At 33.0% G+C, this 26,144-nt stretch overlaps 1 protein-coding gene across 1 annotated transcript in view; it reads left to right on the top strand.

The window, feature by feature from the left end:
• The window catches only part of EYS (eyes shut homolog), a 1,513,100-nt gene that overhangs the window by 63,832 nt on the left and 1,423,124 nt on the right, over positions 1–26,144 (top strand). Inside the window, exons 3-4 of the mRNA XM_072832461.1 lie at positions 17,758–17,951; positions 19,138–19,268. Coding sequence (XP_072688562.1) covers positions 17,758–17,951; positions 19,138–19,268 — 325 coding nt within the window. The remainder of the gene's footprint in view (positions 1–17,757; positions 17,952–19,137; positions 19,269–26,144) is intronic.

Below are 26,144 nucleotides of genomic sequence, written 5' to 3' on the forward strand. Positions count from 1 at the left end.
GCTACTTTTAAATGCAACTATTAGGGACACCTGCGTGGCTCAGCGGTTTGGCACCTGTCTTGCACACAGGGCGTGATTCTGGATTCCCAGGATTGAGTCCCATATCGAGCTACTGCAGGGAGCCTGCTTCTCCCTCTGCCTGTGTCTCTGTGTCTCTCATGAATAAATAAATAAAATCATTAAAAATAATAAAAATAAATAAATGCAACTATTAGATTTAACTATTTTAACTATATTTTAAAATTTCATTTAACTTTTTGCATTCCAGTTTCTCACAAAATAAAATCTACATAAGTATCACATAAGAAATAAAACATTGTCAGCATCCCAGGAGATCTCTTCATATGTCTTCCATGTATCTATCTCCAACCCCCAATTCCCAAAGATAGATTGTCCTGAACTTTTGTTTTCTTTCACTTGATTTTCATATGAATAGAATTTATGGTATGTTTAGCCTTTTTTATTCATGTCATATTTATGAGGGTTTAACTTTAGCTAAACATATAGTTGTGTGTTTTTTTATGAACATATAAAAATTATATATCTGTTCTACTGATGGACATCAATTTGACAATTTTCTGTTTGAGTCTATTATGAATGATGCTGCTAGCATAAGCTTTCCTGCCTTGTCTTTTGTTTGTTTCTTTGTAAGGATACATACACACACACACATACACAGAATATATATATATATATATATATATATATATGCATACATATACATATACACAATAGGCATGTATGTATGTATGTATACATATGAAATATACTTTCTAGTCATGGTTTCCAGTGGAATTTCTGGTCATGGTTTATGTATGTATCTATTAAATCTTAATAAATAATAACACGTTATTTCCAAAGGAGCTGTGCTAACTTACACTCCTACTAGCAGTGTATAAAACTCCTTTTTGCTCTACATGCACACATCACTCCGTGTGCCATCTATTTTGATGACAGTCATGTTGAAAAGTATGTAGTAGCATTTCATTTTGGTTTAATATTTACATCTATGTTTACTATTACTATTGAATTCTTTGAGATTTTTATGGACATTTGATATCTTTTGTGAAAGGTCTATTTAAGTCTTTTGTCCTTTTTTCCCTATTGACTGGCTATATATATATAGACATAGGCATATATACACATATACACACATATATACTTATGTGTATGCATACACATAATACACATGTGTACACACATACACGTGTACATACATACAATACATATGCATGTGCATATACACATACATTATATTACATATAGATGTACACATACTTTACATGTATGTATATACATACACATATGCATCGATATACATATATACACATACATGTACACATGCCCTCTTTGCTAGTTATGGGTGTTATTTTTTAAAAGATTTTTATTTACTCATGAGAGACACAGAGAGAGAGAAAGAGAGAGAGAGAGAGAGGCAGAGACATGGACAGAGGGAAAAGCAGGCTCCATGCAGGGAGCCCGACATGGGACTCGATCCTGCATCTCCAGGATCACGCCCTGGGCCGAAGGCAGGTGCTAAACCGCTGAGCCACCCGGGCTGCCCTAGTTATGGGTGTTAAAAACATTTTGTGCCATTATCTTACTTGGTTTTCACTCTCTAAATGTCCTTATTTTTCATGAAATTTTAATGATTTCCCTCATGTCCCAGAAATCATAATTTTCTAGAATTTTTATTGTTTTAAATATACAGTCTAGCTGGATAGATGACTATTTTTGTAATATGAGATGACAGGAGTCTTTTGTTGTTTATTTGGTATGGATATATAGTTAATTCAGCAAAAGTATTGAAATGACCAGTCTTAGAACTATTTAATTTTATTATTCTTCAGATTTATAAGCTGTTATTTCTATTGATGTGAAATTATATTCAGAGATGTTCTAAAAATTTCCACTCTGAGAATAGACCTTGCCTGATGTGTTTATTACTACTTTTCAAAATTAATGAAATTTAATTTCTCATATTTTGTTTAAGATCATTCCATCCTTGAGACTGTAATTTAATGTTATGATTAGTAAGGTATTTGCTATAAAGCTTAGAATAACTTTGTGAGATAAGATTGAAACATTCACTTTTTTCCTTTGCTCTAGATGTACTGTTCAGTACAGAGCCATTATCCACTTACGGCTTTGAGTACTTGGAATTTGGCCTTCAAATTGCAAGGTGCTGTTAGTGAAAAATACACACTTTCCCACTCAAAAATTTATTATGAAAAAAGTAAAATACAACATTAATAATGTTTTTATTGAAAAAAATTTGAGAACTTTTGAGTAAATTAAATGTATTCTTAAAATTAATTTTACTTACTTCCTTTATTTTTTTAATGTAGCTACTAGAAAATCTTAAAATGCATGTGACATCTTATTTCTGTTGAATAAGTCTGTTCTCGAATATAGTGCATAAAATTTTATAAGTTTCACAGATTTTGAAGATTCAGAAAACCAGGCTCAGTGTCCTTTTGGAGGATAATTCTATGATTATTTTCTTTACAAGTTATATTTTCTGTTATTAATATATTAACCATTCCATATTATTTATGTTAATTTTGGTATATGCTTTTCACCTTTTAGTTTATCCTAGCATAGAACTGTTAACTATTTTTATTATATTTTAATCTCCTTGATTAGAATTAGCAAAAGATCGACTTTAATTTATTTTCTTTTCAAAATACATCTCAGGTTTTATCAATCCATGAATTGTATATCTCTACCTTATTTTCCTTCAAGCAGAATCCCTGCTTCAATGATGGATGGGTTCTCTACTTTGCAACTCTTCTTTTGAAATACTGATGCTTTTCATGTTTATCTTATAATTTTTTTCAATTTAACTAAGAAATGTCTGTTTTTCTGATATTGGATATTGAAGTACTTTCAGCCAGAGATTAGGCAGATCCTTGCTCAAATCTTTAAGACTGATTAAACATGAAAATTAAATTAGGTTTATAGAGGCTTTACTTATCTACCTAATTGGAAATATAGTAATCATAAACTTGAGACAGATACTTTTAGTGTTGGTAGACGATCTTCTTTTCATTTCTTTTGTTAATACCCATTGTTGCTGTTGCTCAAAACTAATTCTCTGATTGGATATGCAGTTTCTCTACTAGAAAAACTTTCATTTTTTAAGTGAAAACTTTGGAAGATGAATAGAACTTAGTCTCACATTACCCAACCTAAAATTGCATACTGGGATATGTGATCTATGATCATTTTTTCAATGCATGCCTAGAGTCTAATTTGGATTTCACCACAACCATTCCATACTTTAGCTCAATGTTCTAGGAACTTTCTTGACTTCAGCCTCCTGTTACTTAGAGTTTGAGGATGTGAATGGCTTTATTTTAGGACTCACACCTGTTTTCTTCTATGTGCCTTTTTTTGTTCTATGTATGATTCATGTCTCTTTGGGTACTTCTCTAAATGCAGTCTTGCATTTTTTGTGTTTCTTTCAGAGATTCCTCAAAGTTTCTTATTAATAATATAAGAATGATGTATGCTTTGAACTGTATTTTCATGCACCTAATTATCTCACCTACAACGGATATGTCAGTCAATTTTGGCTGCTATTACAAAAATACTATAGATTGGGTGGCTTATAAACAACAGAAATTCATTTCTCATGGTTCTAGAGGCTGGAAGTCCAAGATCAGGGTGGCCCCATCATCAAGTTCTGGTGAAAGCCATCTTCCAGGATGCAGACTGCCAACTTTTCTCATTGCATCCTCACATGACTGAGATCAGAGAGGAAAAGCAGCTTCCTCATGACTTTTATAAAGGCCTTAATCCCATTTATGAAGATTCTACCCTTATGACGTCATCTAATCCTAAATTTTAATTACTTCCCAAAGGCCCTACCTCCCAATACAATCACATCAGGCATAGGGTTTCAACATATGAGTTTGGAGGTGATGCAAACATTTGTTCTATAACAATGGGCTAAAGACAGTGTCTATTTTACAAGTAAAATCACTTAGATTAATACTAATAAAGCATTTTAAAAATAATAGTAAAATAGTCATTTTAATGCATCTATGTATAATCTACAAATGCTTTCATGATACAATAGCAGAGCTCAAGAGACTCTAAGGCCTACAAGAGAAAAAAAATACAAACCTTTGCCATAAAGGAAAATATTAGGTATTTGTCCCGTTGTAATAGGTTGTAGGCTGAATCCTTCCCATTTGAATTTAAGAGCAGAGTAGTGAGAGCCATACATTAGGAACTTAACAAAGTTGATATTTTTAACTGTTAAAGTCTCACAGCATACATGATTGAAACTGTATAACATGAGAATAAGAGTAGTTAAATGGTGTTTGTTAAAGTGTGCATAAAATAAATAACTTGTCTTTTTTTATTTATCTGAAATACCTAAATATAAATCTTGCATACAATGACATTGGCATAGGTGTATGTTAAGTATTTGCATTAAATATTCTTTCTTATTTTGAATCAGTTATTCATCTTGACAAAGTATTAAAACTATAATCAAACATAAGTCAACAAGTTAGCTATTTTTCACTCATTTTCTTGTGTTTGCTGCTTATTTCACTTTTGTAATAATTGAAAAGTGCTCCTAGCAACCATTTCTTTCTCTTCTCATAGAAATGAAAGGCAAATTACTCTTCCATTGGGTGATGCCTTTTTGTGGCCTATCCTTCAAGTACAATAGCTTCATTCTTACATGAAAGTAAACTGAAATCAATTTATGTGAATAAAATGTACAACTAACTGCACTGCATTCATTATTTTACACAGAATTCCTTTGGAAATTTTTTGACACTTCATTAGGAGATTGATCCAAAAGAACTTATTGAAATCATAATAAAATAAGATGATCTTCCATTTGTTGTAATATTTTTTATGGATACATGCATGTTAGGATAGCAGAGCTAGTTTGTCTTATAGAAACCTCATTATGATTTCCATTGAAATAAAAGTTGCTTAGCTGATTTAATAGAATTTCAGCTTAGGTATTTGGGTTATGTGTGTATTGTTGTATGTTAAGTTTTTTTTAATGTAAAGGTGGTAATTATTGATACCTGGAATTTTTGTTTAATATTGCATTCTGTCAATAGTCTTGATGACCTTTCATACCTATCTTTTCTCCTCAAACCTCAACCCCTTTGATTATACTCCATCGAGTTCTTCCTTTCACATTTATTTTTTTTTAATTTTTATTTATTTATGATAGTCACAGAGAGAGAGAGAGAGAGAGAGAGAGGCAGAGACACAGGCAGAGGGAGAAGCAGGCTCCATGCACCGGGAGCCCGATGTGGGATTCGATCCCGAGTCTCCAGGATCGCGCCCTGGGCCAAAGGCAGGCGCCAAACCGCTGCGCCACCCAGGGATCCCTTCCTTTCACATTTAAATAAAAATTAGAAGCAATCAGAAAAAGGCGTCCAGGCTTTGCCTGCACACCCCTATCAACCTACTTCTCTACCTGTCTAAAGCTCCATAATTCTATGTCTGGAATATTGCAGTAGTCTAAAAACTGCTCTCTGTTTTCCTTCTTGGCCATGTATAATCTACTTTTAAAGTAATCTTTTAAATATGTGAGATTATGCCAAAGCTCAGCCCAAAATGCTCCATTGTGTTTCCATAAAATTTGAAATAAAAGGAAAAAAGCCTAAGTTTCTGAAATAGCTCATTCCACCCTCATTCTGACTTTCCTTCTCTGAACTTTGCATCCTCTTGTTGACTCAGTCTTCTAGTTTTCTTTCTGCCTTTGAATGCTGTAGGAATAGTCTCAACTCAAGGTTTTTACACTTGCTGCTGTGTCTGATAAAGTGTTCTTTGTTCATTTATTTGTTCATGCATTAATTCAACAAATATTTATGGAAAGTTTGCTGTGGGGCAAGAGCATTCTATTTGATTATGAAATGTCATTAGCAAAACAGACAAAATTACCTGTATGAGTGGAGCTTATATTTGAATGAAAGAAATGAATCATAAATATAACAAATCCTTATGGTACATGTTATTTTACAAGGTGGTATATACTTTAAAAATGAAAAAATATATCAAGGTGAGGGGAGTTAAGTGTTCAAATTACTCTTTTGCAGGATAGCCATAAGACTGTTTCTCTATATATAGGTTTATCATTCCCCTCATCGTTGAGGCTTTCTTTGACCACTCTACTTAGAATGTCCATATCTTCCAGAACTTTCTTGTTTCAAGCACACTGCCACCTTTTTTCTCAACAATATTTATCACCATTAAAAATACTATACATTCATTTACTTCTCTTTTACATTTATTCTATTTCTATGTAAACTCATAACTTCATGAGATCAAAATTTGTATGGTACTATATTACTTGATACAATGTAAAAATTAGTAAACACAGCACTAATCTAAATTACTGAATCAGAGTATTGTTTTACTTAACTCATATCTGTGGGGAAGAACATATTTAAGTAAGAAAAGTCTGATGAATTTCAGAGTCTAAGAGTATAAATATGCTTATATCACTTTCCATTAAACATTCCCTTTAAAATGAAAACCATGGCATTGCTGGGGAATATAATGGAGACTATTATCAATTTTTTTTTTTCAGGAATCCTGGGAAAATTGAGAGGTGATTGTATCAGATAGATTAAAAAGCCAAGGCAGGAAAAAAAAAAAAAAAAAGATAGCTTGGAACATTTCACTATAAAAGACTTTGCCAGTGGAAAGAACAGCAGTGCCTAGTGAAAGGGAATATAAGGGAAGGGAGAAGAAATGTGTGGGAAATATCAGAAAGGGAGACAGAACATAGAGACTCCTAACTCTGGGAAACGAACTAGGGGTGGTGGAAGGGGAGGAGGGCGGGGGTTGGGGGTGAATGGGTGACGGGCACTGAGGGGGGCACTTGACAGGATGAGCACTGGGTGTTATTCTGTATGTTGGTAAATTGAACACCAATAAAAAATAAATTTATTATTAAAAAACATCTTGGAGAGATTCCAAGCTCAGAGTCAAACTTGTAAGATTGGGTCACAAGGCAATCTTTAGGAAAATTAATTTAAAAACTCCAGTAAGAACAGTTGGAATAACTATTTCAGAAAAGATCTTAGTGTGGACAAGAAAGCTATAAAGAAAATCAGAGAAAATGCAAGGCTAGGCTAATTCTATGCAAGGGGGACTTGGAGGAGAAAAAGAAAGATATAAAAAAGGAAAGAAGGAATAGCTCTCAGAAGTGTGCATTCTGACAAAGGAAAATCCTAAAGTAAGCATAGTGTAATGTTAATCAGAGTTTTGTGGAATTTAAGGCTGCCAGGAGATATGAGCTGACCTCATCTTGGGAAAATCGAGTGTCAATCTATCCACCTAGCTGTCCATCGTGAACCTCCCTTATGATCAGAAAAGTGAAATTCTATACAAGATTCTCCATTTACCAACACTTAGGGGAGAAATTCTAATCTGGACAAAGGTAAGGGCTATTCTATGTGCTTGTGAAGTCAGTTAGCAGACAAAATTACCTACCTGAAGAGAACTTATATTTGAATAGAGGCAATAAATCATTGAGAAAGCTGAACTAATTAAGGGGGAAAAATCAATATTTTTAGGAGCATCCCAAAGGATACTGTGGCAATTCTCAAAAATATCAGATTACTTGGAAATCCATGATCAGTAATTTAAGAATCACAGGCCTAAAAAATAGCATGTATAATGATTAGTATATGTGTTGAAAATATAGTAGAGGTCTTCCTCCAGAAGACAAAGAGAACAATAAAATATAAGAAAAACAAGAGGAAATGTGCATCACAGAAAATGACTGCAGGAAATATCAGCCTTCATGTAATAGAAATTCCAGAAGGAAGCAACAAGAGCAAGGAGAAAAGAAATTAATAAAATAGAAAAATAGTAAAATAAATAATAAAATAGTAAAATTTAAAAATATCTGAAAAAAAAAAAGACAAGTAGATTGAAAGGGTCAAGAAAGTATTTAGTAGAAATGATAAGGATAGTCTAAAATACATGTTGGTGAAAATATTAAAATACCTAAGAAATTTAAGAAGGACTCAACCAATAATCCAACCTCAAAAAAATAGTAAAATACCAGGAAATTTACAAAAACAATCAGATTAGCATCAATTTATCTTGTGAGCTGCACAAAATGGCAGTTAAAAAAAGCTACCTCTTTCCTATCTACTGACTTTTAAATACAAATTATGTTCATCACTTAATTTTATACACAGCTGAACTTGTGTTCAAGTATGAAGGCCAAACAAATAACAACCTACACATGCTAAAGAGCAGAAAAATTGTGGCCCACCAAAATAACATGAAAGGATTATTGAGGATATATACCCAGTAAGACAAACAAACAAAATATCAGAGAGGTTATAAGTTTCAAGAGAAAAAAATGAATAAAATCACCAGTAAGTAAAAGGTTATTTTTTTAAAGATTTTATCTTGAGAGACACAGGCAGAGGGAGAAGCAAGCTCCATGCATGGAGCTCTATGTGGTACTCAATCCCAGAACCCAAGGATCACACCCTGAGCCGAAGGAAGATGCTCAACCACTAAGCCACTCAGGGTCCCTAAAATGGTACATTTTTAATTGTATGGCTCAGTGTTATTCAAACCTCAAGTGAAAGTTTGAGCATCCACTTGTTTAATCAACATATGTAAAGGAGATTGCTTAATTTTTGTAGTATATATCTCACACCGTAGTTGGTTTCAAGAAATCCAACAACACCACATATAATCATGAGATATTTTCAGATGTCGTAGACTTGGGACACGTGATCTAGTGATCCAAATATAACCCAATCTCTCCATTCCTCTGCTTTTTCCTCAGAGAAATACTCCATCATGGTAGTTCTCTTTCCTTAGTACTTCTTGATTAGTTTGACCAAACACTTTAAATTCATTACAGACTCATAGCCTTAGTTAATAACATACAGATAAAGGTGTTTTCCCTGCCAGAAAAACTGTCATTTTAGTTCCAAACAAATGGACTATTGCTTTCTGTACACAAATTTTCTTAATGCTTACAATAGTTAGTTGTATTTTGGGGTACCTAAATGGAAAAGATAGAAGATAACGTCATACATACATACAATACATGGGTATATACATCAATTGACTGATAGAAATTAACAACTGGTATGTTCAGGAGATTGTTTTCTCTCCCCTTCACTGTTACTCCAATATTCCTTTGCAAGATGCATGTTCAAAAGATCCGTCTTCCTAGTAGATATTTAGATACTTTAATTCAGAGTAAATACCAAATATATGAACATTTTGTATTATTTTAAAGAATGGTAAATGAAAAAAGCATAAAATATATATGATGAGCTAAAAAACACATTGATATATTAGATGTCACATGCATATCAGTCACAATGAAAGCATTTGTTGTTTCTGCCCCATACTTTGAAAAGAGAAAGTGTTTCAGGTTAATTGTGTCAAAAATACCACTTTGTTGTCTGCAAAGTCTGCATTTTCAAGTATGTTTGTTTCTCATTAGAAAATAATTGTAATTTTTATATTTTAAATTTCATTAAAATAAAACTAACAAGCATATTTTATTTTAAAAGACTTTGAAGAATCGAGGGATGCTGGGTAGCTCGGTCAGTTAAGCAACCGACTCTTGGTGCCAGCTCAGGTCATGATCTCAGCATCATGAGTTCAAGCCCCACATTGAGCCCCCCAGGCTCAGCACTGAGTCCCCTTGAGATCTTGAAATTCTTTTCCTCCCCCTCCCACTTTATGGTTCTCCACTGCTTTTGTGCACTCACAAATGTGTACTTTCTCTTTCTCTCTCAAAAAAAGGACTGAAGAATCTGAATTATTGATGCTAACTTTAAATTATTTTCTTTGTCTATGATAACATTTCTTAAGGTATTTAAGTTCTTATTTTTAAATTCATATTGCTAAATTGTTCCTACTAAATAAGCTATATCTTTATAGATATATTATACTTCCCTAAAGTTTTTGCATGATTTTCTTGTGCTTTATGTGTCCACTCATATAAAACATAACAAAACAAAACATATCATTCTGTTCAAATTCATCATCAGCTTACAGTGAACATATGCCTTAGCATTTTAATAAGTCTAAAATGGAAAGATGTGTCACCTACCTTTGCATTTACCCCCCAGTAACTGTTTTCACATTGAACAGGTTTTTTTTAATGCCCCATATTTTGATATAAAGAGGTTTATTTTCACATGGCAACTTACACAAACACTTTAATAAAATGAATAAAGAGAAACAGAACCCATATATTTTAGGCAATACTAATCCATACCCATAAATAGCCATACTTAATTTTCATTCCTAATATTGGTCCTTAATATTTCCAATATATCCATTATTGTATTTGTGTTGGCAAATAATCCCTAGTACGTCTACTTTATGTATTTTTCTTGACAAAACCAGTAAATAGCAACTGAAGCATTCTACTAATTTTTTTTTTTAACCACTTCTGCTATAACGTTAAGCATTCACACTCCTCTCACATCAGGTAGTATGTTATAATGTGGATTATTATCTTTTCAGCCTTTCACATTTCATTGCTCACCACACATATGCCATAAATTTTAAGTTCCTTTTATGGCAGAACCTAACTTGGTCAAATATTTTTTAGTGGTCATATTAGGCTGGGTTGTGTTGAATTAACTAATACTTCTTAAATCGATGATATATATTTTTTTAATTCATTCAAAGGCCATTGAACAACTTGTGCCCCTGCAGGGTAGACCTTTTCCAAGTAGCAACTCAGGAATCCAGTCTGTTGGAATATTTTAGATATGCTAACTAGAACATGTGACCTCCAGGTGGCCAGTGCAAGAAAAGCCAGAGATGGAAGAAAGTGTATTACTTAAAGGCTTTGGCTTGATCTAGACACCAAGAATTTCTAAAAGGATCTCATTGGCTAGAATATAGATGGGTAGCTAAGAAGTTCAGATAGCCTTTGGAATAATTGGTAAGATTTACTGTCTCTGCCACTGTTCGAAAACCCAATCTGGTTTTCATTAGTGAGATATCAGCTACCTGGTTGCTGACTCCTTCTGTATTTGGTGGATCATTTCTGGCCACTATGATTCCTTGCCATTATCCCATGCTACTTTACACCAAGTATGCACAAAAATTTCTTTTTAATTTCCCGTAGCAGTGCTAAATCCACACCATCACATGCACCATATGATGTTACTGAGAGGATAATAAAAAGAAGTTAAGTCAAGAAATGTATACTTAGATACTAGATAAATTGACCTCAGAATTCACCTCATGTATAACATTTAGAATAGCTCATGCAAACACCCACCCAGTTGGCCCTGAGGTCAGGACCTAGTCTTAAAAGACCACTTACACCTCTGCACAATAGGAGTACCCAAATATATTTCCTTTTTAGAATCCATGCCTCAAGTTTCTGAGGCCTTGAGAAGAGCCCCTTTTCATCCTTGTGAATCTTCACTTTTTTTTTTTTTGTTTTTTAGCAATGCTTATCTTATATGATGAATGACATTTCCAACATCCATTCTTTTCTGAGAAATCATCTCCCTTCCTCATGATCTACTTTGCACAAAATCTCCATCAAGGGCAATCTATCAGGTCACACTAAAGAGTACATTTCTCTGAATCTTGCCATTCTTTCTTGAATAATAACACATGTGAAGCTTCATAAGCACAATTCAATTAGTGTTTATGAAATCATAATTTGGTCTGCAATTTTAATGTTTTGGAAGAAACTATATATCCATTAAAAGAACAACAACAACACAATCCACATAATATATTATTCTTTATATTTTTAAATTATCCACACAATATATCTTCTATTCTTAACTTACTACATTCTATATGCTATGTCATATACTATGACATTATTAACAAAACTAAACTCTAATTGTTTTGATAGCTGTTTTATAGCAGAAAATATTTGGAAAGTAGTGACTGAAGGAGAGCTCTTAGATGATATCAAAAGTACAATCCATAAAAATAATAAGTGTATATGCATAAATCAATAAACTGGAAGTCATCAAATTTTTTTAATCTAGACATTCCTCATTAAAATAATGAAGAGATAAGCAACATATTTCCAAACTGCATACATGACAAAGGATTCATATTTAGACTATATAATTTTGCTTCTAGAAGAAGCCAAGTAAATATTTCTGCATCTTTTTTATATTCCATATATAATGTTGGACAGCATAATGTTGAACACTATAATTGTACTATTGGATTAATGCTAAAAGTCAATTGAGTATTTGGGTTTCTACCTTTTTTAAAATTTTTTACAGAACTAATCTAGTGTGGTGAAAGAGCACAGAGTTATACTGAGATTAGGTGGAATGCATAAAATATTATTATTAATTTGTCATTAATTAACTAATTATGTAGCATGTGACAAGTTGCTTAACCTCTAGAAAAGATTAGTTTAACTTAGAAGAAAATTAAAATATACACTGGATAATTATGGCCCTTTATAAATCCCAGATTTGTCTTAAGGAGTTTATAAAAAATAATCTGGATGTATGTGCTATGGTAATGCCAAGCATTACATAGATATAAGGCAATAGCATTCATAAAATTTCCTCCCATGGTGCTAACATTTATGTCTTAATGTACTTAAATATTATTCCCTGTATTTAATTATCAAATAGGGTAATATGATGCTATTAATAATAACATTAAGAAATACACATTCCTTTCTTTGTGTGATCAAAATAATTATTCATGTACTGATTTCCTGATATTAGAGGTTGCTTTATTTTAATATAATAGTGTCAAGGGTGTGGTCACTCAACATTTTATACTACCTTTATGCTGTTATATTTTAGAATTTAACTCGCAATCCAAACTTCAAATGAATTAACAGCATATCATCTAAGTGGGGTTTTTGTCTTGTATACTATTGCTAAGTAATTTAATTTTTCATAACTAACTGTTTCCTGTTGTTCCTATTCTCATAATAATGAATGGGTTTGATATAAATATTTTTTTTCTAATGAACATGCTACATGCTTGTTAGCTTTGGGATATTTAGTGATTGGTTGACAAGATTTATGAACTTAGAATACAAATGCTTTTTAAAATTTTCTATAGGAAATTTCTGGGGGCCAACTATGCCATTTTTAACGAAAGTTGGATAATTCTCCATTCAGCTCTAATATGCATGAATTGCCCAAAGCCTTGTTCAGACCAACAAAAATAAAAGAGTAAATTTTTGTTTTGAAATCTAAGAGTTAACAGATATGGCAAGAATTGTCAGGCCACTACTGTAGTTACTTTTTGTTGCCACTGTGATGTACCTATTAACAATAGATTGAATACAATCTTACAAAATTTCTTCAGCTCTGCAGTGAAACACCTAGGGACCTAGGACTTATAAAAGCTTCAATGAAGCTCCTAAACTTGGGCCTTAGTAGCATCACTTTATTATTTTTTTCTCACATGATCTTATCAGTGAGGGGATAAAAAGGAGGCTAGTGACTTGTCCAGAGCACAGACTTTTAGGAGGCGCTCACCCTAACATTGCATAAAGTACCAAATATGCTCAACTCTGGTGTTGGTAGACAATATATAAACAAATGAAGATAACCATAAAAGAAGTTTCAATAAATCTGAAAAAAAGATAAAATTCAGGTCAGAACAGGCAAATTCATAGAGACAAAAATGAGATTAGTGGATGTAAAGAGATTGGGGAAAGGGCAGCTGAAAGTTACCAATAATTATGGGATTTCTTTCTGGGGCAAAGGCAATATTCTGAAACTATAATGGTGATGGTTAGATAACACTGTAAATATGTATTTTAGAAACTCTCTGATTTGCATTCATTAAAATAACTAAATGGGGGAAAATAAGATAAAATTCAGGAAATATATGCTTACCAATCTTAACAGAGTTAAATTAGAAATCCATAGCAGAAAATTCTGGTAAATCACCAAATACTTGGAAATTAAACAAATTTCTAAAATAACCTAGTCAAAGAAGAATCACACACACACACACACACACACACACCCCTCATATCAAAATTTGTTAAATTTATTGTTAAAGCAATGCTTATTAGGGAAACTTATAGTTCTAAATTCCTACATTAAAAAAGAAAAAAGATCTCAAATCAATATCCTCAGCTTCTACTTTAAATAAGTAGAGAAAGAAGATAAACTAGATCAGCAACACACAAAAGAAATGGTAAGTTTAGTGCAAAAAAAATCACTAAAACTTGTGAGAAAAATCAATAAAACCAAACACTGATGTTTGAGAAAAACAAAATGAATATATCTTCAGTTGGAGTGACTGAGAAAAAATAAGGAGAGGCAAAAATTAATAAAATCAGTGTTTAAAGTGGGGATATTTTTAGTGATCATTCTTTCAAAATAAACATGATTATAAGGAAATACTGTGAACACCATTATGCAAACAAATTAGACTACTTAAACTATATAGACAAATTCTAGAAAGACACAAATTACTAAAATTGTCTCAGGAAGAAATAGAAAACCTATATAAACCTAGCAAACATGGAAGGACTTAATACTAGTCCTTACAAACTTTTCACAAAGAAAAGAAGTAAGCAATACTTTTCAACTCATTTTATGAGGCCAGTTTTACTCTCATAGCAAAACCAGGTAAAGACAGCACAAGACAAGAAAACTAAAATTCAATATCACTTATGAATGTAATTTGAAAATCCTCAACAAAATAAAAGTATACTCAATACAGAAACATATAAAACTATTTTTATATTCTCACAAAATACGTTTTTTTTTTCCCAAAAATGCAAGATTGGTTTAACATCCAAAAGATGAATTAATTTAATATACTACCTTACTAGAAAAAAGACAAACCATAGAATCCTCTCAATAGACACAGAAGAGCCATTTGAAAAAATGCAATGCATATTGATTATAAAAACTCAAACAAATTAGAAAGGGAACAAAGCTCTCTCAACCTGATAAAAAAAAATATTTTAGGGAATCCCTGGGTGGCTCAGTGGTTTAGCACCTGCCTTCCACCCAGGGTGTGTTCCTGGAGTCCTGGAATCAAGTCCCACATCGGGTTCCTTGCATGAAGCCTGCTTCTCCCTCTGCTTGTGTCTCTGCCTCTCTCTCTCTCTCTCTCTGTGTCTTGTGAATGAATGGATAAAATCTTTTAAAAAATGATAATAATAAAATTAAATTTAAAAAAATAATAAAAAAAATTTATAACAATTGTTCAGTTAACATCATACCAATGATGACAAGGTGATAGATTTTCCTTTTAGGATGAAAACAAAAGTGATATCCACTTTCACCATTTGTAGTTAACATTGTATAGAATGCTCCAGAATGTTTAATGGGGAGATAAAAGGACATACAGATTAAAAAGGAAGGAGTAAAACTATCTTTATTAACACATGACGATATCTCATCTGTAGAAAATCTTAAGGATCCAAAAAAAGAATTACCAGACTAATAAATGAGTTTATAAAGTTTGCAGGATACAAGACAGCATACTAAAGTTAATTACATTTCTATATAAAGCAACAAAATTTACAAAATCAAATTAAGAAGATATTACCTTTGCAATAGCAACAAAAGAATAAATGCATAGGTATAAATTTAATTAATTAAATGAAGACTTTAAAAGAAAACTCTACAACTTTGCTGAAAGAGATGAAAGAATACTTAAACAAATGCGGAGATATTGAATATTCATTGATTGGAACTTCATATTGTTAAGATGACAATTCTTCCCAATTTTATCTATTGATTCATTGACATATTTATCAATTTTCCACCAGGCTTTTGTGTAGAAATTGACAACCTCATACAAAATTCTATGTGAAAGTGTAAAAACAAAACCCAACAAAAACAACAAGAGGAAAAAATTGGATGACTGCCCAATTTCAGAACTTGCTATCAAGTTCCATTTATCTAGACAGTGTGTTATGCATATGGATAAGTATATAGACCAGTGGGATGGAACTGAGAGAAATCAAAAGTTGTGTTTATGACCAATTGATTTTCCAAAATAGTGAAAAAAGTAATAAATGGCCAAAGGCCAATCTCTAAAAAAGTACTGTGGCAGTTATATTTCAACATTTAATTAATTAATTAAAAACACAAATATATGTGAAATAGCTCACATCATTGTCTCAGACTATATCAAAACAAAAAATTTAAAAAAATTCAAATGGATCAGAGATCCTAAAGTAAGAACTAAAATTATAAACTTCTGATAAAAAGTAAGAGAAATTTTTTGTGAACTTTGGTAAGGCAAAGAGTTCTTATGTGAGACCAAAAGCATGATACATGAAAGAAAAGATTACAAGTTGTATTTAATGAAATTTATATATATATATATATAAGCTTTCCTATCAAAAAATCACTTAGAACATGAAAAAGCAAAGCAAGAAAAGGACAAAGTATTTGCCATCACATATATCATGAAAATTGTATTCAGAATATACAAAAACCACTTGCTACTCAATAATAAGAAAATAAACAGGGATCCCTGGGTGGCGCAGCGGTTTAGCGCCTGCCTTTGGCCCAGGGTGTGATCCTGGAGACCCGGGGTCGAATCCCATGTCGGGCTCCCAGTGTATGGAGCCTGCTTCTCCCTCTGCCTGTGTCTCTGCCTCTCTCTCTCTGTGTGACTATCATAAATAAATAAAAATTTAAAAAAAAAGAAAATAAACAATACAATTTTTACAGTCTACATATGTAAATAGAAATGTCATTAGAGAAGATATACAAATGACCAGTAAACATATGAGAAGACAGTCAAAACTGTTAATCTTTTAGAAATGCAAACTGAAACCACATGGTGATATGATTTCACCCCCCCCAGGATGGCTAAAATAAAGAAGATAGATAATATCAAATGTTGGTAAAAATGCAGAAAGACAGGATATCGTATACACTGCTAATGTAAATGTAAGATGGCACAATCACTTTGTAAAATAGTTTGCCAGTTTCTTAAAAAGTTACACATGTATTTATTATACACCTCAGCAAGAAATTTGTATAAAAGATATGAAAATATATATCTACTCAAATACTTGTGGGTGAATTCATTTATTCATAAAAGTTAATTGCTACAAGAGTATATCTTAAAAGTTCTCATCAAAAGCAAAAATTTATAACTGTGTGAAATAGTGAATGCTAACTACACTTATGATGGTGATCATCTTGTACTATATACATATATTGAATCATTATGTTGTACACTTCAAACTAATATAATGTTGGCTTCACAGGAGAATTTTACCAAATAAAAAACACTGATATAATGTTATATGTCAATTATATATCGATAAAAAATGTTTAAAAGTAGAACAGCCCAAATGTTTACCAACTGATGAATGAATAAATAAAATATATGCATTGTGAATTACTTTTTAGCAATAAATGTAACAAAATATTGATACATGATACAACATGACAAATCCTAAGCAAAGAAGCCAAGCATGAGACAACATATTGTACCATTCCATTTATATGATGTGCATAGAAAAAGCAAATCTATAGAGACAGAAAAATTAATGTTTGCCTGGGGCCAAAGTTGCGAACAAAGAGTGACAATAAGAGGTCTTCGTTGGGTAATGGAAATATGCTAAACCTGAATAGTGCTAATAGTCAAATACCTCTACACATTTGCAAAAGTTATTGAATTATAGACTTGCAATGGGTAAATTTTATAATACATTAATTATGCCATAATAAATCTTGTTTTTAAAATGAGTTCTGAAGACTTTCTCTATAATGTTTTGTTACATTTTATGTTCATACTTTGTGTGTGTGATCTTTTAAGGTTCGTTCCGTGAAGAGACAATGGAATCGTATGTTTCTCAGTCTTGTTGGAAAGTGGAAATTTGGCGGAATAAAAGCCCTGCTTACATTTGTGAATGCCCAAAAGGATTTTTTCATCAAAACTGTGAAACCAATGTCAATGAGTGTTCATTGAAACCATGTCAGAATGATGCTGACTGCATTCATGTTCCAAATGTAAGTCTGAATCTTTTTTTAAAACTATTTATTAATTCATGAGAGACAGAGAGAGAGAAGCGGAGACATAGGCAGAGGGAGAAAGAAGCTCCCTGTGGGGAACCCCAGGCGGGACTCAATCCCAGAACCCTGGGATCATGCCCTGAGCCAAAGGCAGATAGATGCTCAATCGCTGAGCCACTCATGCATCCCTGGAAGTCAGAATCTAATAAAATAACAATTTGTGTGTGTGTGTGTATATACAATTTATATACATATTTACCATTACCATATGTATATTTACCATTACCAAACTATCTGAAAACTACAAATATAATTAAAGTTTTTATTAATATATTATAAATTTCAAAATTAGAAATAGCAGAAAAAATACTTCATGTGTTGATTTTCATGTTTTCCTATTTTAAATAAAAACCCCACTTTACAATCTTCAGTTTCATTTTTTGTGCTTCCACTAAAATGTAATTTTATAATGTAATTTTTACAATGTAAATTTACAATGTAATTTTATAAGCATTTCATTTTTAATTATTTTTGGTTATTTTGTTTATTTGATATTTTGATATTTTAACATTTTAACTTAACATTTAAATAAATAAGACTAGGAAATAATGTAATAAATTCCACAAATCACTATCTTTTTATTTTAGTATGATTAATATTTAAATTTGTATTATGAATTCATATTAATATCTTAAAGGCTTCCTAACTCAGATGTCTGGTGGTTGATACAGGCTGTTAACTGGGCTCTTGACTGGAGCTATCAATCCAGAACCTTAAACATAACTTCTTAGTAAGGCCTCGGCTTCCTCACAGCATCGTGGCTAAAATCCAAGGACAAGCATCCCAAGATAATTAGACAGACATTATATGGCCTTTTAAACAGAGCCTTGAAAACCAGAGAGCATCACTTTCTCCATACTCATAGCTTGCTTACATTCAAGTGGGAGGTAAGGATAGTTTCTAATTCTCAATTAGAGGAGTGTTGAATTCAGGTGATAGGAAAAGTGTGTGAGATGGGAGACATTGTTGTGACATTTTGGAAAATAGAATCTTTCACATTGTAGCACAGAGAACTTCTACATGCTTATGAAAATAGCTTCCATCCCTCTCCAGGTAAGAATCATTTTATGATCTTTGAGATATCCAAAAACTTTTGTAAAAAATACTTTCTGATTTTTCTTAGGGTACTATGTACATCTGTTCAGCAATATTTACAGGCAAGCTTTGTAAGAGACAACTTCAAACACCACGTGAGTCATTTCCTCACAAGAAAAATACCACATGTATGAAATATGAAAATGATTATCATTGCAGGTATAATTAATTACTTTCCTATTTTTTAAACAAAAATACATGAGTTGTAAAGGCTTGTGGACAAAAATAAACGAATGTTCTGTTTTAAGCTTAAATTTTATTTAATGGCATCTAATACTCTATTTCAAGTTGAAGTAGAAACATTATAACGTTTTTTTTAATCATTTTAAAAACTAAAAAATTCTCAGGCATAATTTGGACAGTTTAAAACACATTTTGTTTCATCATGGAGATTTTTAGGATAACTGACCTTTAAATACTTTTAAAGGTCTATAAAGAAGAGATAAATGTAAGTATGTCTACTATACACAATGTTATTATTACATTTTGAAAGTATAGAATAAACCATCTCTTCCTTCAATTTGCAGACCTTGGCAGATAGTTAGGGTCTCTAGGTAGAATTTTAGGGAATATTGCTTTATTTAAATAAGGGTTTGCTAAAAATTACCCATTGGTAAATGACAGAAGTGACCCAGTTATCTGGGCTTATAATTTAAGTCCATTTCAAATAGCTTTATAGATAGTTTCTCACACCATTAAGAAGTACAATTTGTACTCTTCACACTTGCTTGACTTTTATCTGGCTTCTTAAAGTAAGTTCTGTTGGTCATTACTGGAGGGCAGTAAACAGCCTCAAAATTTTAGAATACTCATAAATGCAGAAAATTATTAGCTATGGTACAGAAAAACCTTGAAAATCCTGAAAATAAACAGAATATGCATACACATCACCGATGTACAAAGGAGAGTATTTTCATCAATTTTAAAAGGAATTGCCAAGTTTAAAAACATACGAAGCTTTTAAAATGTGACATTTTCCAAGAAGCATATGATCCTCTCAATAGATGCAGAGAAAGCATTTGACAAAATACAGTATCCATTCCTGACAAAACTCTTCAGAGCGTAGGGATAGAGGGAACATTCCTCAACATCTTAAAAGCCATCTACGAAAAGCCCACAGCAAATATCATTCTCAATGGGGAAACACTGGGAGCCTTTCCCCTAAGATCAGGAACAAAACAGGGATGTCCACTCTCACCACTGCTGTTCAACATAGTACTGGGAGTCCTAGCCTCAGCAATCAGACAACAAAAAGAAAAAAAGGCATTCAAATTGGCAAAGAAGAAGTCAAACTCTCCCTCTTCACCGATGACATGATACTCTACATAGAAAACCCAAAAGATTCTACCCCAAGATTGCTAGAACTCATACAGCAATTTGGCAGTGTGGCAGGATACAAAATCAATGCCCAGAAGTGAGCGGCATTTCTATACACTAACAATGAGACTGAAGAAAGAGAAATTAAGGATCCAATCCCATTTACAATTGCACCCAAAAGCATAAAATACCTAGGAATAAACCTAACCAAAGAGGTAAAGGATCTATACCCTAAAAACTACAGAACACTTCTGAAAGAAATGGAGGAAGACACAAAGAGATGGAAAAATATTCCATGCTCATGGATTGGCAGAATTAATATTCTGAAAATGTCAATGTTACCCAGGGCAATTTACACGTTTAATGCAATCCCTATCAAAATACCATGGACTTTCTTCAGAGAGTTGGAACAGATTATTTGAAGATTTTTGTGGAATCAGAAAAGACCCTGAATAGCCAGGGGAATATTAAAAAAGAAAACCATATCCGGGGGCATCACAATCCCAGATTTCAGGTTGTACTACAAAGCTGTGGTCCTCAAGACAGTGTGGTACTGGCACAAAAACAGACACATAGATCAATGGAACAGAAGAGAGAATCCAGAAGTGGACCCTCAACTTTATGGTCAACTAATATTCGACAAAGAAGGAAAAACTATCCACTGGAAAAAAGACAGTTTCTTCAATAAATGGTGCTGGGAAAATTGGACATCCACACACAGAAAAATGAAACTAGACCACTCTCTTGCACCATACACAAAGATAAACTCAAAATGGATGAAAGATCTAAATGTGAGACAAGATTCCATCAAAATCCTAGAGGAGAACACAAGCAACACCCTTTTTGAACTTGGCCACAGTAACTTCTTGCAAGATACATCCACGAAGGCAAGAGAAACAAAAGCAAAAATGAACTATTGGGACTTCATCAAGATAAGAAGCTTTTGCACAGCAAAGGATACAGTCAACAAAACTAAAAGACAACCTACAGAATGGGAGAAGATATTTGCAAATGATGTATCAGATAAAGGGCTAGTTTCCAAGATCTATACAGAACTTATTAAACTCAACACCAAAGAAACAAACAATCCAATCATGAAATGGGCAAAAGACATGATCAGAAATCTCACAGAGGAAGACACAGACATGGCCAACATGCACATGAGAAAATGCTCTGCATCACTGGCCATCAGGGAAATACAAACCAAAACCACAATGAGATACCACCTCACACCAGTGAGAATGGGGAACATTAACAAGGCAGGAAATCACAAATGTTGGAGAGGATGTGGAGAAAGGGGAACCCTCTTGCACTGTTGGTGGGAATGTGAACTGGGGCATCCACTCTGGAAAACTATGTGGAGGTTCCTCAAAGTTAAAAATAGATCTGCCATATGACCCAGCAATTGCACTGCTGGGGATTTACCCCAAAGATACAGATGCAGTGAAACGCCGGGACACCTGCACCCCGGTGTTCATAGCAGCAATGTCCACAATAGCCAAACTGTGGAAGGAGTCTCGGTGTCCATCGAAAGATGAATGGATAAAGAAGATGTGGTTTATGTATACAATGGAATATTACTCAGCCATTAGAAATGACAAATACCCACCATTTGCTTCAACGTGGATGGAACTGGAGGGTATTATGCTGAGTGAAATAAGTCTATCGGAGAAGGATAAACATATATGATCTCATTCATTTGGGGAATATAAAAAAATAGTGAAAGGGAATAAAGGGGAAAGGAGAAAAAATGAGTGGGAAATATCAGAAAGGGAGACAGAACATGAGAGACTCCTAACCCTGGGAAACGAACTATGGGTGGTGGAAGGGGAGGGAGGTGGGTGGGAAGTGGAGGTGACTGGGTGATGGGCACTGAGGGGGGTACTTGATGGGATGAGCACTGGGTATGTGTTGACAAATTGAACAGCAATAAAAAATAAATTTATAAAAAAATGTGATGTTTTCAAAAGAAAATGAAGAGAAGCTTCTTCATTATATCAAAATCTTGTTAAGGCTAATCAGTCCAGGCAAATTTATATATGCATTCAATCTTATATAAATTTATCAACAAACTCAATTGTTTTCTTTTTTAAAAATACTGAATTTTTATTTTCTAATTCTGAGACATAGTGCAAATATATTTGTAAATATACATAGAAAAATGATCAACAATTAAAATATGGTTAAAATTATTTAAATGAGTATACATCACGTATATATTTATTTTACTTTTTATTAGATATGATTATTTTATTGGCCTTTACTTTTACCATCATTCTGATGTTCTGGAAGGCTTGTTTTAAATTTTATCCTCAACAGAAAACTAGATAGACAGAGGCATTATTGCCAGCTCTCAGTTGACTGTTCTAATAGATTTAATTTTAAAATGATGGAGTTCCATCTAGAATGCTTTGTTAAGCATGTGCTAGATAGGATAGATGTTGTAAAAATTCCAGTTAGACTTCTCTAGGATGGATGAAGTATGTCATATCAGTAAGCTAGTGTAACAAATTTGAAGTAAACTTACTCATGAAATTAATTTGGCAAACATTGTGCTCATCTCCAACCTACTTAATTAAAAACATGGTCCCCTCCTTTGTCTAAATTAGACTGCTGATTAATAGAAGGTAAAATATAAGGAAAGTGAAAGGAGAGTAAACAAAGAACTGCCTCAACAACGCAGAAATAAGAAAGTCTAACTTGAATGATGAGTGAAAACCTGAGCCTCAGAGATCATTGAGTACCATACAGATGTGGAACACAAGAACAGAATTTCTAGCACTCAGATTCTCACCTCTAAATTCACTGACCGTCAGATTCACTTCTAACTTTTACTCTAATGAAGTGATAGAGATATAATCTATATAAATTAATAAAGCATGAAGTTGAAAAAATGACCAAAAAGTTAGTCTTGTAGTTTCTTTTTCTTGTCTCAAAGGAGATTAATGGAATGAGTGAAAATAAAAAGAGAAATGGACGCCCTTCAACTTAAATTCCTTTAAAATATGAACAAGTTATCTATGCTCTGCCATCTTAGGAAGTATGTTTTTTCTAAATCAATGATTCTCACACTTTGGCTGCAGTGGACTTTAGCTGTTTTAGAATCTCCTGAAGGGCTGTTTAAAACACAAATAGCTATTTCCTGACCCTAGAGTTTCTAACTCAATAAATCTGGGGTGGAGATTACAAATGTGCATTTCTAACAAAGTCTCAAGTGATGCTGAAGCTGCTGATCTGGAGACCATACTTTAAGAATTACTGGTTAAGATGAGCCGAATTCAAATAGCATCAATGCAGAAAATCCTCTTACACCTCTTTCCCTCCTACATCCGTACAGTTCAACCCAAGCTTTTGCTCTTATATTCTGAATTTGGGAGAAAAGAAACATGCGGTTGGGAAAAAGTAAAATGAAGTAAGAGAATACAATACCGATGATGGTATCAGTTTCTCTATTTAAATATATGGACTAGATCTAAATTCCTATGATTAGATGAGATAGGAAATGAAATAAAATTACTTCCTTGAGAAAGAGAGTAAACCACTAGCTTTGAGAATTTATTTGGTACCTAAATGACCACAGCAACACAGTGTCAAAGAGGAGTTAATTTTTAACTGTGTCTATAAATTGTCTATAAATGTGTCTATAAAATGTCTATAAATTGGCATTTCCTTTAACACCTAGACTATTGAAATCTTTTGGTGTCAGGGAACTTGTCATAAAAAGTCTTATTTTTAAGAGCAATAAGTTATATTAGTGAAGCATCATAAATGGCATTGCTGGGAGCAAGTAGAGTGCAAGTAGAATTTGGTGGAAAAAGGAAGGATAATTGATGTTTTTGTGTCAGCAGACATGTAGAACCTAACTCTGGCAATTTTCTGAAATTACAGAGGAATTATTTGGCCACAGTGTTAATACTTTGGTTAATTTTTAAACTGTTTTATTTATTTTGGGGAGGCTAACATTTAAAAAAAATAAAGTACATTTCATGAGATATAACAATGGCAGAAAATGAAAAATTATTTAGAAGAATGTTTGCAGAGTTTCTCTGAATACTTGCAATCAGCCATGGTTCTTCCAGAAAACGGATGGTTCACTCAGAGTAATTTAGAAATACGGAATGAAAAAAAAAAAAAAAAACTAAATAATTTGTGAAGGTCTATGGGAAACCAACAATGTGTGATTAAACATCCTGAGTTTAGAAACAGTGGGGAGCTGTTTCCCTTCTATACTGCTGAAAGAGGAAGCTAAGATGCAATTAGGAGAACTGAGAGAGAAGTGTAGGTGTAGTATAGAACATTCTGACATGAACTCTGAACTTATGTAGATAAACACAGTTACTGCCAGCCTACAACCTGTCAGGAAGGGAATAGAGAAAATAAATCCTGACCTTATTCTCCTCTCACCTCTGACCTGTTGCTACTGCAGTACATTAGTAGAACCCAGGCAGAAGTCGCAGGTCAGCATTCTGAAATACAGTACAAGATGGACAAGGACGATAAGAAAGTATTCTAGAGGAGACTGTCCAGGACTCACAGCACTGTACAAGAGATTAAGATAATGAATTGCAAATTAAAAGACATTACAAAGTATTATGCTTAAGGAAATAGAGAAGTGTATCTTTGGAGGGGTGAAGAAGGGATGAGATCTCAGAAATTAAGATAGGATAGAGGTCTACCTGTCTGTGGGCTTCTGAGAAGCAGATCCTCCTCTAGGAGGCAGCAGTGACTCTTATTATAATTACTGTGTGATACCATGAGAGGCTGTATGCAAGCGAGTTTCCTGGCTCTCAAATACACAAGGGCCCAGAAGCTGCTCTAATATATGTCCAGAAGAATGGTCTAACCCTTAGTCAGCACTGGCTAGACAAAAAGGTCATCCATAGTGAATATTATGGTATGGAAACCTTTACCCATTTCCAGCACCAGGACTTGACCCAGAAATGAGAGAATAGAAACCAGAGAATTTTCTCCCATTTTTCTCTATCATCATTGCTCTCTGTCTACAAGGGTTAAAGATGAGGTTTTTTTTGTTTGTTTGTTTTGTTTTGTTTTGTTTTGTTTTACCCTGTTTTGTTTGTTTAGCCACAGGAAATAAATTGTTTTAAAGTAAGATTGACACTTTTTTTTTTTTGCCCTTTGATAATTTAACCATTTGGCAGAAAGTTTGCACGTGGTTGAAATTGAACCTCTTGCTGGAGATTTTAAAGAAATATAAAACAGACTCTGTAGTGACATCAAGAAACTTCCTTGAAGCAGGTAGCTGAGTTACAGGAGGCCATCTTGCCACCAAGAGGAAACCTAGCAAGGAAACACAGCCAAAAACAAAACAAAACAAAACAAAACAAAACAAAACAAAAACAAAAACAAATAAGTGTAGGACTGAGAGGATAAAAAAAAATCCAGGATCTTTGTAAGCCAAATTTCATCCAATCATATTTTAAATAGTTAACTTTTGTACTATGTGTAGTTCTATTTTTCATAAAATAGCCTCAGTGTTGAATTAAACTAGAGTTAAATTTTGACCAGGCAACAATAATGGAGAGAAATGGGGCAAATGATTTGAGGGTATACACAAGAAGTTAGTTGGAAATGGACCATGTAATGTAATTCAGGTTATTATTGAAGTGATGACATGATAGGGGATGAAAGACATTCAAGTGTTGGTAGGATCAGTGGATTGTGAAGAATGAACTGTTGGGGAGAAAAAAGGACTAGAAA

The sequence above is a fragment of the Canis lupus genome, chromosome 7 (genome assembly GCF_048164855.1).
Source record: "Canis lupus baileyi chromosome 7, mCanLup2.hap1, whole genome shotgun sequence".
Lineage (NCBI taxonomy): Eukaryota > Metazoa > Chordata > Mammalia > Carnivora > Canidae > Canis > Canis lupus.